Here is a 13917-nt window from a genome sequence, read left to right on the forward strand (position 1 = left end):
ATTCTCAATTCTTTAATATTAACAGTGAAGTTTAATGAAGATAAACTACCACAGAATGATTTGGTTTAATAAGCAAGAAATGCTTTATTTGTCAAGCAGGGACAATTGCTTTTACAGTACAGTCATTTCATACCTAAAGAAGCCTAATGCATTCACTCGAGGAAATTTTTTTTATTATTTTTCGGAAATAAGCCAATTACCTTTATTATTATAGTACATTTTTTCATGAAAGCTTAAGCTGTGATTCCAAGATAATAAACTGTTAATATTAAAATAACAGGGCAAAACATATTATATTATCATATATATTGTATCTGCTTTCTCCAAAAATAAATAAAATACAGTGGGAGATCAGCGTTTAATGCAGAGATGATTAAAACTATTTCCTCAAACTTAATAATGCTACGTTTCCAGTCTTTTGCTCCACACACACTGACATACACTCACACACACATTATTAACATATTAAATAAAAATGTTCATCTTTTTTTTTTAAGTGTCATTCAGCAGGTAGAAGCCATGGTGGGCTGAGTGGCCAAGTGCATCATGGGGGAACTGACCTTTGACCTGTAAGAACAGATGCACATGGACATGTTACACTTCATCAGTGATGTAAATAAGCATCACTTAGCTGAAATAGAGAGCTGAAAAAGAGGAGGGGACTATGACCGACTTTCAGGATGCCACAGTTTCACACTGGTTCTTTACCTGGGTTAGGGCACAGAGCAGCATGAGCCAATCAGGTTAGCTTGTGAAGGCCTTGAAGTCTGAATCTGAAACAGGAAGTAGGAAGTGTTAGACAAAAACAGAAATTTTAGCTTAAGTCCCGATTAGATTTTACAAGACATGAAAGCCAGGAAATCCAGGGAGAGGAGAACAAATAGCTTCAGATGAGAAACGGGCAGGTTTGTGATTATGCCACATTCATGGGCAGTTTATGACACAACATACATGGACAGGGCTGAAGTGGGTAAATAATAGAGATTATAATTAGATTAGTGATATTAAATGTAGGCAGATTAAATATGTGCTCTATCATATGTATTCATTTTAAAATGGCTAATTTAAATATACTGTATTATGGAGGTCCAGGGAACCAGGGGAATCAGCTTGTTATTATACATTTAATGTTTTGTCATTTTAAGTAATAACTGTGCGATTAGTCGCTGGTGCAAAGCGTGAATTCTGTGTAAAGTAGTGAAAAAGGTGTGACTGTTACTGTCATATTCTGAAAAAAATCAAATATTCCAACTCCTCTTTTGGCTCAGTCTTTATTTGTTATTTTTCTATTTAACAATCTGAAAATAAAAAAAACAACAGTAAAAACTTCAAAGTGGCACAAAATTACAGGTTAATATAGATTTCTATATAAGAAAACTCATTTGCCTTGTTCCTAATTCCCTCTCCACATGTCATCATAAGAAAAGGATACACATGAGTCACAGATTAGTCAGAATAAATCTGAATTAGTTTAAACTGATGATATAATCTCACAGCTGTGTTTAAGTTTTGTCAGTGATGATAATTCATCCGTAAAAGTGAAAGCAAAAACCCATGCACGCACTCTTGAAAAATATAATACTGCCACACAACGCAACAAACACACAATTCTGCAGTTCATTTACACTACTACTTGGATGTTGAGTTCCAGCACAAAGAAGGATGCAGTTTTTTTAGTCAGGCCGTAACCCTACTGAGCAGTAGCTACAGCTAAAGCAGTTTTAAACAAAACATGTTCACAATTTGCATTTATTTTAAAAAAACAGTGCCGGATTAATCAATAGAAATGAAACAATATATTCATGATTAAGTTTTTTAAGAATGAGCCCTTGATTTCTACACAGGCAGCAAATCGTCTGGCAGAGTCCACCATGTTGCACTGCTATATTTCTACAGTAGCCCAGAGCAGACAAACCATACACCGGCTCTAAAGAGGGCCTTTAATGTTTTTATGTTTCCTGAAGGACATTGTAGTTTCCCATTGTAGACATTCTATAATTCAGCACAGAACACAGCTCAACTGGAGCAGATAGAGTTTTAGTATTTTCTAAGGAGCACTTGAGGACAATGAAGCTGGATCTCCGACAATCCTAGACATTAGTTGATTAAGCACATTTTTTACTTGTGCACATCTATAACAGTTACATTTGATCACTCTTCATCCACATTTCTTCTTCAGAACACCCTTTAACACCCTTTAACCCTGCTGCAGAGTTTTGCCATGTTCCTCTGTGGGAGGAAATATTGGCTTGAATCTAAAAATACAAAAAAACATGCACTTTGTTGAGTGAAGTTAATTTGCTTTGCTTAAAATACATTCAAATTTTTTGGCAACATTTGCAGTGATAATCTAAGCATTGTAAACGGATGGTTACATTTGTAACCCAGCTTCTCTGAGTGGAGAGACGATCTCTACAACCTACACATTCCATATGTATGGGGACTGACCCCCACGGGTTTACTCTGTAAGACACATCATCTGTGGTGGCCATGCACTGATTAGCCACAGTGGACTTTATAAGCACCACTCGTGGAGAAAAAGTAGCTCAAATGAGTAAAGGCACCAAAGAGATTAAAATATTGATTTTCTATTACTGGTAATCAGTCATAATACCCTACACATTCCACTTTATAAAGTGCTGTTAACTACAATCTGTCCAAATGTAGTGATGATATTATATTCAAATATAAGGATTCAAGAGCTCCTCACCATACAAAAAAATATAAAAGCTGGGCTACCTATTCTAATTGAGGAGATTGTACTTATTGCACTGACCAAGTATTTTTTATTTGGCAAAGTGTGTAAGTTTAAAAGGTGCCATATTGTAAAAAGTGACATTTCTTGATGTCAATTTTTGATCATAAAGAAAACAGATTCCAAGTTTACAGCTCATATTCTGACACTATGCCTTGAAATGAGCCTGCAGGAGATCTGTGAATTTGCAGTGCGACAATGATGCAGTCACCTGACATCTGCTATATATATATATTATTAAATCTCTATTAAATGCTCTAAATAGTGTTTCTCTATAGATTATATAACCTTCTAATCTTTTGAGTGCAATTGTTATACTGATCATTACATTACTTTCAGCTTGCTGGTGAAATTTTCCCCTTTTGTCCAACATTTTATGTCACTGGTCATAACCAGCACCTGGAGTCAGAACAGTCAGAAAAGGAGACATGGACCACGATGGCACCAGTATCCTGTGTATAGCTGCTCGTCAAATCTAGCCGGATCCCTAAGGTCTGAATTTATCTCTGGCTTTAAGCTCTGACTGACCATTGCAATTTGCCTCTACTTGTGAATTTTACCATGCTACATGTATAGGCTACCACAGCTTGGTAAAGTAGATTGATCATTACACTGAGTCAAACAACGGGAGAAGAGTTTTAAGGTCAGATAAAGATCAGTTGAAGGCTGACAATAACCATAAAGAATTCTGTGGCCTACTTTCAATATCAATCTGTAGTTTTCATTCTAGATGGGAGTGCCTCAGTGCCTCATTGACATATATCAGAAACAATCCTGTGTTATTGAACATGCATTTGGCAAAACTATTAAACCTTTGCTTTTGTTTTGGTACAACAAAAAAAAAAAAAAAAGGCAGGAAACCACAGGCCCAGTCAGAGCTGACTCACACTGTCTCCTTCATTGTGACTAAAGGTCATCAGCTCAGCCACTGCCTTGAATTAAGATTCTGGCAATCACATTATATTAGAATTTGGCTACAGGCTGAACACTGAGGTAAGCATAAAGAATCCCAGATACATATACCCTGTTTTAGCACACAATACAGCCGCACTTTTTTTTCTTTTTCGCATTGCCGTCACTATTTTTTGTGGGAGGTTCATGTGCTTCTTCACTGAGCTGGCTGAGCGGCGTAGTGTTGTCAGTTGAGGGGGACTCAGGAGAGGATTCTGGTTCCCCGGTTTCCTTTCCCTCCCTTTCCTTTCCCTCCCTTTCCCATCTATCTTCAAACACTGTGCCTGCTTTAACCTGCCCATCTTCATCTTTCTCCTTTGTCACAACCTTTATATTACTGGACACATGTACCTTTTTTGTTTTAAAAACTCCACCCCTGCCCCCAGCACCTGATATGAAGTCAGTAGCAGCTGCTCTCTGCTGTGCTTCCAATTCTGACAGGCTGTATGCCAAAGCCATCTGCAGGTCTTCATCGTCTTCTTCATCCTCGCTACCTCCCACAGTCCCCGCAAAATTGTAGAAAGGGGCGGAGCTGAATGACCGATGTGTGGCCTCGGGCTGACGGCTAGGACAGGATCTGTCGGACTTGGCAGGCGATCTGTTCAGAAGTTTTGCCTTCTGAGATGAGGGATGGGACTTTCCCTCTCGTCGGCTTAGCTCTAAAGCCAGAGCCATTTCATCTTCCATGCCTGGGGACAGCACACACAACAGTACAGGTGTGTATAAGGGGGGCTGAAGTAACATAATATGCAAACTCATGCAGTAATACACAACTAAGAGGGGTTACATAATGTATAGCTGCCATCATACCACAAATTTGACTTCATTACCAATATTTTAAATCAACTTACTAGTAATACTGCTTAATACCAGTAATACAGTTCCTGTCTTTGAAAGCTTTGATATGTGCATTTTACAAATGAAACCAAATGCACAAATTAATTTAAATGTTACAGCGCTTTTTGCTTCACACATTTAAAAGTGTAATTTCTATTTGTCCTCAAATTTCCCAATCACTACTGTCAGAGTATGTGGTCTTACCATTAATTAGGACACTCTTTAACACCCCATCCTCCTCAATTTCTACTCTCTCCTGCCCATTCTCCTTTATCCTGTAAGGAAGACAAATACAGAGATACATGGTGGTAGTAAAATATTTCTATCTTTCTTTTGTGTGTGTGTCATGGTATCTAGCACTTGCTATTGCCAGTGTAGGTTTGTAGACAACTTCTGTAGTTCATAAATATAGAACAGTTGGTCAAATAAAATTCTAAACAAGAAAATATATCCAGTTGCATTCAAATGAAAGAGAAAAGGAAATTATTGAATCACCACTAATCTTATAGTATATATACAGTTATATAACATTTGCATGCAAAATGCTTTTAAAAATGTAAAGGAGCTAAAAATGTAAAACATGTAACGTTTGTTTCAACCGAGCTGGACTGAGGTTTGTTAAATCAATATTATTTAATAAAGATGCTGGAAAATATGTTTAAAAATGGAAGGTTTAACAGTTTGTCTTAAAAGTACAATATTGGTGTTTATAGGAAAGACATTACATACTTCTTGGTAGTGGTGCTCTTTCCATTTATGATGCGAGTGGAGGTAGAGACTGATCTGAAGTTGCTCATCCCTCCACCCATGCTCTCCATCCCATCCAGGCCCCCCAATGAAGAGGAGAACGAGGTGAAGTCAACTGGAAGACAGATGATCAGCAAAAGGAAACAAGAGAGGAGACTGATTCACTTTACTGTCATGACTGAAAGTATTAACTGGAGTTGGTAGAAATTAAAGAAAGGTGCCCAAATTCAAATTAATCTGATTATGAAGCATGATTATTAATATTAAGATAATTATCTTATCTTAGCTTAAACTATGTTAGAGATGTTTAAGCAGCTTCTTTCATAAAGTATGTGACTGTTACCTTTGGATGAAGGGAAAGAGAAGAATCGACTGGGGCCGAGACGAGAGGATGAGCCTCCAAATGATGAGAAGTCATCTGAATGAGAGATATTTGTCTGTTACTGAACATGTTATATTTTAGATGTTTTTTTTAAATGGAAACTAGACAATATCCATTTTCTTTACAAAAACATGTAATTATTAGATGACAGGTGATGTTATTCGAGAATGCTGATTTTCAAAGTAGGATTTAACAGCTGTCCTGTTGTTGTATCATACCTGCACAAATTCAGTTTAAATATTTCCAGCTTTAATTTTGGATCTTTTCACACATGAAAAGGAAAAAAGTAGCTTGCTACTGCAAACTGTAATTTGCTCACATGCTCTTCTAACTTATCTGTATGAGGTTTTGGACAACTTAATAATGTCTGATATCTTCTTCTACTCCCACCATGCTCGTACATATAAAGTATGTTACTCTTATCTTACTCATTAACGTAATGCGTAAATAGCAAAGCTGCCTGTTCCTTTATCTATATTAATGTAATAAATATACAAATGTCAATTATATTATAATCTGCATGAGAAAAAAATGATGATGAATTTGATCTGGACAGACGTGATCCTTTGATTTTGATCACAGAATTTATCACCCCACTTACTACAAACAGTAGGAAATGAAATTGAATAGAATGAATAGATTTTTAAACATCAAGCCTGGAAAGATAAGGAGCTAATAGAGGCCTGTATATTGTGTATGGCTTACCGAAAAAAGCAAATGGATCCTGGCCAGCAAAGAATTCTCTGAATACCTCATCTGGGCTACGGAATGTGTAGGTGAATGGGAAATCTGACGAAAAGTCGGAGCTGGAGGGACCTGGGAGATAAAGATGTTGAGGTCAGGTGGATGAAGAAGGAAGAGAAAGAGTAGAGGGAGAAGATTAGATTGAGGAGTAAAATGAGGGAATAGTGAGGAGAGGAAAAATGGAGAAGAGGGAAAGAATAAATAGAGGTAGGTGGAAAGATGGTGATGGCCAAGATAGAAGAGGAAAGGAATAAAATGGAAGAAGAGAAAAAAGAAGGATGAGAAAAACAGAGACCAAGCAAACTATCAGTCCTAAAATTTTGCTTTTATAAGTAAATAGCATTAATGTGACTTTGAGTTGTATAAAACTATACCGATAATGGATGCAACAATATCACAGCACCACAACAACAGCTTTTTATTTACCTGTGTGTCCCATTCTGTCATTTCCATATCTGTCATACTCATCACGTTTACTCTCTGCAAAGGAAAAGAAGTAGAAGCAAAGGAAAGAAGTCAAGTTTAATGATGTAAACAAAACCCTGTCAATTAATACAAATACAAACACCCGAAACATGTTAAATCAACTAACATGTTATACATTTACTTAGATTTATTACTCACAGCATCAGATACAGATCAACTGCTCAGCCAAGAGCCCAGAAAACACACACACACACACACACACACACACACACACACACACACACACACACACACACACACACACACACACACACACACACACACACACACACACACACACACACACACACACACACACACACGTACTCTCAGAGAGGACTTCATAGGCCTCAGCAACTTCTTTGAATTTCTTCTCTGCTTCCTCCTTGTTGTCTGGATTTTTGTCGGGATGCCATTTCAGAGCCAGTTTTCTGTACCTACAGTCAACACAAACAGAGACATACACACTCATATACAAGTGCACAAATGATATGCACTAAACATGACACCATTCCATTTCCATTAACCAATCTGTTAATGGTGGTGTATTTTTGACACTGTCAATTGACAATGTTTTTAAACAAGACTTTTTAAAATGATTTCAAATGTTAACTACAGTTCCTAATTACTAGAGACATGGAACTAAGAAATCGCTGCTTCTGAAGAAGCCACTATTGTAAAGGCTTAAATGTGACACTGCAAATATATTCTCAGAATTTATTTTGTGTTGTATTATTTATGTTGTGTCATGCTTTCTTTTAAATTGTCTATCCAAATTAAAATATTTTTTTATTGTATGTAACAAGTATGTAACAATCAGGATACTCACGCCTTCTTGATGTCGTCCTGAGAGGCTGTTTTGGACACTCCCAGGACATCGTAGTAATCCACCATGTTGCCTCCTGTCTCTCCTCAGCCCTCTCTGAAATCAAAATATAAAAGTCTCCTTTTGAGTAACGCACTTAGTCAGCTCTGATTTTACATACATATTCTGTTAAGGATGCCAGTTTTAAGGGTAATGGGTCATCTACATGGCTCTAAGATGTATTGTCAGGTATCTTTGCCTCGATATCGGATTATTAGCTTTATTTTTAACTATTCTTGTGTTTACGTTTGATGCATGGTGTCTGTGCCTCTGAACACTGTGTGTGTGTGTGTGTGTGTGTGTGTGTATGGAGGGGGGGTATTAACCTAAATACAAGGCATGATGTAGAGTATGGTAATAGCTATTTTTTATGATATATAATGAGACAAATAGATTTAATATTTGATGATGAGAAGTTTCTAGTTTGTTTGATATTAGATCAATTAAAGATTTATTGTCTATCTTTATCCTACACAGTAAATCTGCAACAAATGAGCACTGGTATATGGATATATCAAGGACAGGCAGACAGACAGACAGATTTATGGATAGACAGACAGACAGACAGATAGATGGATAGATAGATAAATAGACAAACAGACAGATAGATAGATAGATGGATAGATAGATAGACAAACAGACAGACAGACAGATAGATAGACAGGTAGACAGACAGACAAAGAGATAGGTGAATAGACAAACAGACTGATAGATAGTCGGGCAGGCAGACAGATGGGTAGGTAGACAGATAGATAGATAGACAGGTAGACAGACAAACAGACAGATAGATAGATAGTCGGGCAGGCAGACAGACAGACAGACACACAGATAGATAGATAGACAGACAAACAGACAGACAGACAGCTAGATAAACAGACAGACAGACAGATAGAAGGATAGATTACACATAAACACCTTCAGTGAAACTACCAGTCACCCTTGAGATGATAACATCTCTCATCATCACGCTGGTGACCTCCTGTCAGTCTCCACAGTGCACAGCTACAGGTTAGCGGAGTTGAAGGGTGTTTCCAAACTGCAGTGAAACTAATCTTGGCTCCCTGTGCTCCCCTGCGGACCAGACATGCTCTCACACACCCATTATTACCATGTTATTTCTGGCTTCACGGAATCTGACAACTGCCTCGGTCATGTCAGCGGGCCTACACGAACCTACAGGCTCCATCCACCGGGAGGGGAGGGACAGGTGCTGGCTGTGCTCCCATTAATGACAACATGGCTGTTCTCGTTCTGTTCCTATGAAGGTGAACTTCAAAGTGGCGGTAGCTACATGCTGAGTCATGTTGTCGGCGGAGCTACGATGGACGTACCGTGTGTTAGCAGCGAGGAGTGTAGCCGAGGGTCCAGCTGGGTGGAGGGACGGTGAGTTAGCGGCTCCTCTGGGATTAACTCCCCGCTTCTGTCCTCAGTGACTCCGTGCTCGTCTCCGCCCTGACACCAGCCCGGCGCCGCTGTGGGTCTCTGTGGCCTCACCTCCCCCCCGAGATACCCCCGCCGGGTGTAGCAGACCGGACCACTCCGCCCTGTTTACCCCCCTGCGTCCTGCTCTTTGACAGCTGCACGTCCTACGTCACCATCCGCCGGGAGGGGGGGAAAAATAGAGCCACATTCTGGAACATGTTTGGTGACGTCACCGGGCCCCTCCCCGCCCCCCCACTGTCCGCCTGTTGCTGTGAGATAAATAAATGATAAAGATGATACATTTGTCTTCAGGCTTCAGGGGCTTCTTTTATCAAATTAAGTTGTTAACGGATAAATAAAGTTATTTGAACCGACATGACATGTTTTTGGGTCGATGACAAATAAAGCTTCGAAAAAAGATATTTTAAAAAGGTATTTTCAAGATAAATGTTACACATATAGAACAATGTAATTAAACAAGTTTTTGTTTAAATTATTTTTTAATTTCCTTTCCAATGGAATTTATATATATCTTATCTGAAAACATAACATGGAATTTGGGGGGTTTCAGAAGCCAAAAATAAGAATATTATTATTTAACTTTACTGCAATTGTATCTAATTAAATAGGTTTTATAGAATAAAGCAACAGGTCAAGAATGGATATAATTAATTTTAAAAGGAAATGTCTTTTCATTGACCCATTTACCTTTAGAGCATACCAAGTCTTACATTAACCAGAGACATGTATACTTTTAGTTTACCGTGATTCATCAGGGAATTCACTGGTCAGGATCACATGATGAGCTCATGATGTACAGTCATAGTTATTTGGACCGTTAAGTAGTGTTAACTACGGACAATCCTGTAAATATACTTTGTGGTCAGTTCATTACCATCTGGTGGTGGAGTAAAGCTACAGCAGGAAATGTGCACAGGCAGATAAACTGTAATGTCCTTTATAATGATTGGGAGGTGCACATGAATCGAATCATGAAATCCAACAAAACAGTACTGGGAAAATCACTCTATGAAATGCATATGTACAAAGTGTACAGTCTAGAATTTACTCTAAAGTTACTTTGATTTAAGTATTTCTTTGTGGATTGCTAATAATTGTATTTTCTCCAAGTCTTTTCTTCATTTGGTATGCAGATGATAAACTTTTTAAATGCTGAAACAGTTCAAGAATGATCACCATTGAAAAGGTTTGTTTGAACTTTTTATTGATATTACTGACATGTCAACATCACAGGTTATCAGAAGGTTGTTGGGAATGTGTTGTATTCATGATAACTTTTGGAATGTGTGATGATGTTTTGCCCTTTAGTATTCCTCTCCTTCTTCATCCTCATCTCCCAAGCTGTCAGTGCCAACTTCTTCATAATCCTTCTCCAGGGCAGCCATGTCTTCTCTGGCCTCTGAGAACTCCCCCTCTTCCATTCCCTCCCCAACATACCAGTGGACAAAGGCCCTCTTGGCGTACATGAGGTCAAACTTGTGATCAAGACGCGCCCAGGCCTCAGCGATGGCGGTGGTGTTGCTCAGCATGCACACGGCCCTCTGCACCTTGGCCAGGTCTCCACCAGGAACCACAGTCGGAGGCTGATAGTTGATGCCGACCTTGAAGCCTGTGGGGCACCAGTCCACAAACTGGATGGTGCGTTTAGTCTTGATGGCTGCGATGGCAGAGTTGACGTCTTTGGGCACCACATCACCACGATACAGCAGACAGCAGGCCATGTATTTACCATGACGGGGATCACACTTCACCATCTGATTGGCTGGCTCAAAGCAAGCATTGGTGATGTCAGCGACTGACAGCTGCTCATGATAAGCTTTCTCAGCGGAGATGACCGGGGCGTACGTGGCCAAAGGGAAGTGGATACGAGGGTATGGCACCAGGTTGGTCTGGAACTCTGTCAGGTCAACATTCAGGGCTCCGTCAAAACGAAGTGAGGCTGTGATTGAAGACACAATCTGGCCAATGAGCCTGTTCAGGTTGGTGTAGGTTGGTCTCTCGATGTCGAGGTTCCTGCGGCAGATGTCGTAGATGGCCTCGTTGTCCACCATGAAGGCACAGTCGGAGTGCTCCAGGGTGGTGTGGGTGGTCAGGATGGAGTTGTAAGGCTCCACCACTGCAGTGGAAACCTGGGGGGCTGGGTAGACGGCAAACTCAAGTTTTGATTTCTTGCCATAATCAACAGAAAGTCTCTCCATCAGCAGGGAGGTGAAACCTGAGCCAGTGCCTCCTCCAAAGCTGTGGAAGATTAGAAATCCCTGCAGACCAGTGCACTGATCAGCCTGAAAAGAAAATTGATTATTAAATTAGATTTATTAAAATTGCATGAGGGCTTCATAATCAATACTACTGTATAGAATCAGAAACTGACCAGTCACCACTCTGATCACTCTGGAGAGATTAAAATATTGTTAAATGCAAAAACGAATGTCTCAAAGCAATCACCAGTTTACGAGTCCGGTCCAGAACTAGGTCAATGATCTCCTTTCCGATGGTGTAATGTCCACGAGCATAGTTGTTGGCAGCGTCCTCTTTTCCTGTAATCAGCTGCTCAGGGTGGAACAGCTGGCGGTAGGTTCCTGTACGCACCTCATCTATAAAAAGGACAATTAAAGATTAGAGTAAGATATTATGCCCCTATGTGAAGAATGCCCTTAGATAATAGTAGTTAATAATTGCTTAGTTAAATATTTGGAAGTATAACAGTTGTAACATGTTCTAACATAAAAATGAATACATTTCATTTTCATATAAATTTGAATGTGCACAAGTTTAAATGAAACAAACAATGATGTGGATAACACTGACCGATGACAGTGGGTTCCAGGTCAACAAAGATCGCTCTAGGAACGTGCTTTCCTGCTCCTGTTTCACTGAAGAAGGTGTTGAAGGAGTCATCTCCTCCACCAATAGTCTTGTCAGAGGGCATCTGTCCATCAGGCTGGATCCCATGTTCAAGGCAATACAGCTCCCAACATGCATTGCCCATCTGGGCTCCGGCTTGGCCGACATGCATAGAAATACACTCACGCTGAAGGAAAGAAGGGAAATGAATGTTGTTATCAAACATACTTTTACTATCCAGATGTAAATGTGTTACTGAACGCATGAGCATTAGAAGTACTGCCTGTATCCAACAGTGATAGCTTAGAAATAACTATCAGGGTTGAAAAGTATGAGAGCATAGAACATCTTTTGTATTCTCATACACAATGGTGTCAATGTTCATTGTTTGAACTTCATGTCTTTTGTATGACGTCTGCTCTCAGTCCACCGAGGAAGTGTTTCAGTTGAAAAATAAACTTTGACTGCTCAACACTGTCTGTATGTTTGTGAAAACCTACACAGGCACGGCAGCGTTCAGGTTACAGTAAGACGCATAGTGATCCAGATGAACTGCAGCTTTGGTTATATGTAGGGTTAGGATTATATACATATATATATATATATATATACTGTATATAAAGTATGTCAGTACGTGTATGACAGGAAGTCAATGACTCAAGAAAACCTTCGCAGTCCTCTCCATCCTGTATGTCCTCCCTGTCCTCACTCCTCCCTTTTGTGCCCCTCTCCTCCCCATCCTGTCCAGCTGCATAGAGCTATAACAGTCAGGGATCTCTCTCCTCTCTCTCTCCCTCCCTCCCTCTCTCCCTCCCTCCCTCCCTTTCTCTCTCTCCCCTCCTCCTTCTCCTCCTCCTCTCTCTCAGACTAAAATCTCCTGCTGACAGCTGCATAATGGTCTCTCTCTCTCCTCCTCCTCCTTTCTCAAACCAAAAACTCCTAACAGCTGCAAAATGGCTGCCAGCTAACTCATACTGCATGGGCCAGACCACTCCTCTTTTCTCTCTTCTTCCTATCCATCCCCCACTGCCACGATTACCCCGGTCACTCCCTAGCAGCCACAAAAACTCCTCAATTCCTCAGCAAACACACAATTGCAATCCCTCTTACTTGTTCTCTAGGGTAACATATTGTTTGTTTTACAATTAGCTGTAGTATATCAAACAAGCACAAATGTGTCAGAGCAGTCAAACTCTTAAAGTAACTGAATTCTGACCCAGACTGTTGAGTTTGATTCCATAAATTCAGCTCAAACAACCACAGTCATCTGACAGGATAATGTTGCTTTTCTCTCAGTAACCTTCAACTCCACTGTGTGGAGAACTGTGTGCGTCACACAAGCCTACTTGTGTGATCCATCTAATGCTGAGAAGCAGAGACAAGAGAAGGATGAAGTTAAGAGGGTGAAAAAAAATCTCAAGGCGACGTCACCACCCAAGCAATTACTCACCATTGTGTCTGCTTGTCCTTCGACTGACGTTGAGGATTCAGACTCAGGGCAAAAGTGTGGAGGAGAGGGAGAGTCAGGGTTTATATAGGCAAGGATGTGGAGGGGGCAGGCAGGAAACCACAGCAGGCAGCTGCACAGCTCATTGGCGAGAGGGAGCAGCAATAAAAAAAAAAAGAAAAAAGAGGGAAGTGCCTTTTACTGTGTCATGCTATCCACCCTTACTTTTATCTTCTTTGTCTTTCAGTTGGAGATTAGAGGCCTATGTGTAAAAAACTGCCCTCTGTCTTTACCCCTGTGGTTCATCTGCCCTATTTTGTCAATTTGTGTGTTTGTTTGTGAGTGTAAGTGTTCATAGTAAGTGTTTGTTTAATCACATACACAGCTTCCATGCATTTTTATTTAAGGAAACTGACCACTGTCATAGGTTGCCTCCG

General features: G+C 39.9%; 2 protein-coding genes across 4 annotated transcripts; both read right to left on the minus strand.

The window, feature by feature from the left end:
* Nucleotides 1-59: 59 nt before the first annotated feature.
* On the minus strand, nt 60-9399 carry dnajb2 (DnaJ heat shock protein family (Hsp40) member B2). 3 transcript variants are annotated; one of them, XM_069532787.1, is made up of 11 exons: nt 9078-9399; nt 7711-7803; nt 7209-7318; nt 6843-6896; nt 6378-6488; nt 5634-5708; nt 5273-5405; nt 4748-4818; nt 4096-4395; nt 709-773; nt 60-567 (listed from the first exon to the last, which is right to left on the minus strand). In XM_069532787.1, exons 2-10 carry the CDS (start codon nt 7773-7775, stop codon nt 745-747), a joined length of 948 nt encoding a protein of 315 aa, XP_069388888.1. In that variant the 5' UTR covers nt 7776-7803; nt 9078-9399; the 3' UTR covers nt 60-567; nt 709-744. The 3 variants fall into 3 exon arrangements, with proteins under 3 accessions (XP_069388888.1, XP_069388886.1, XP_069388887.1); XM_069532786.1 differs by lacking the exons at nt 60-567; nt 709-773 and adding an exon at nt 2043-2255 and having other exon boundaries at nt 9078-9357; XM_069532785.1 differs by lacking the exons at nt 60-567; nt 709-773 and having other exon boundaries at nt 1253-4395; nt 9078-9396.
* A 977-nt stretch (nt 9400-10376) lies between these two features.
* On the minus strand, nt 10377-13643 carry LOC109631138 (tubulin alpha chain). The gene is made up of 4 exons (XM_069533498.1): nt 13484-13643; nt 11998-12220; nt 11635-11783; nt 10377-11471 (listed from the first exon to the last, which is right to left on the minus strand). Exons 1-4 carry the CDS (start codon nt 13484-13486, stop codon nt 10494-10496), a joined length of 1353 nt encoding a protein of 450 aa, XP_069389599.1. The 5' UTR covers nt 13487-13643; the 3' UTR covers nt 10377-10493.
* Between the last annotated feature and the right edge of the window lie 274 nt (nt 13644-13917).

This window comes from Paralichthys olivaceus, chromosome 10 (assembly GCF_024713975.1).
Source record: "Paralichthys olivaceus isolate ysfri-2021 chromosome 10, ASM2471397v2, whole genome shotgun sequence".
Lineage (NCBI taxonomy): Eukaryota > Metazoa > Chordata > Actinopteri > Pleuronectiformes > Paralichthyidae > Paralichthys > Paralichthys olivaceus.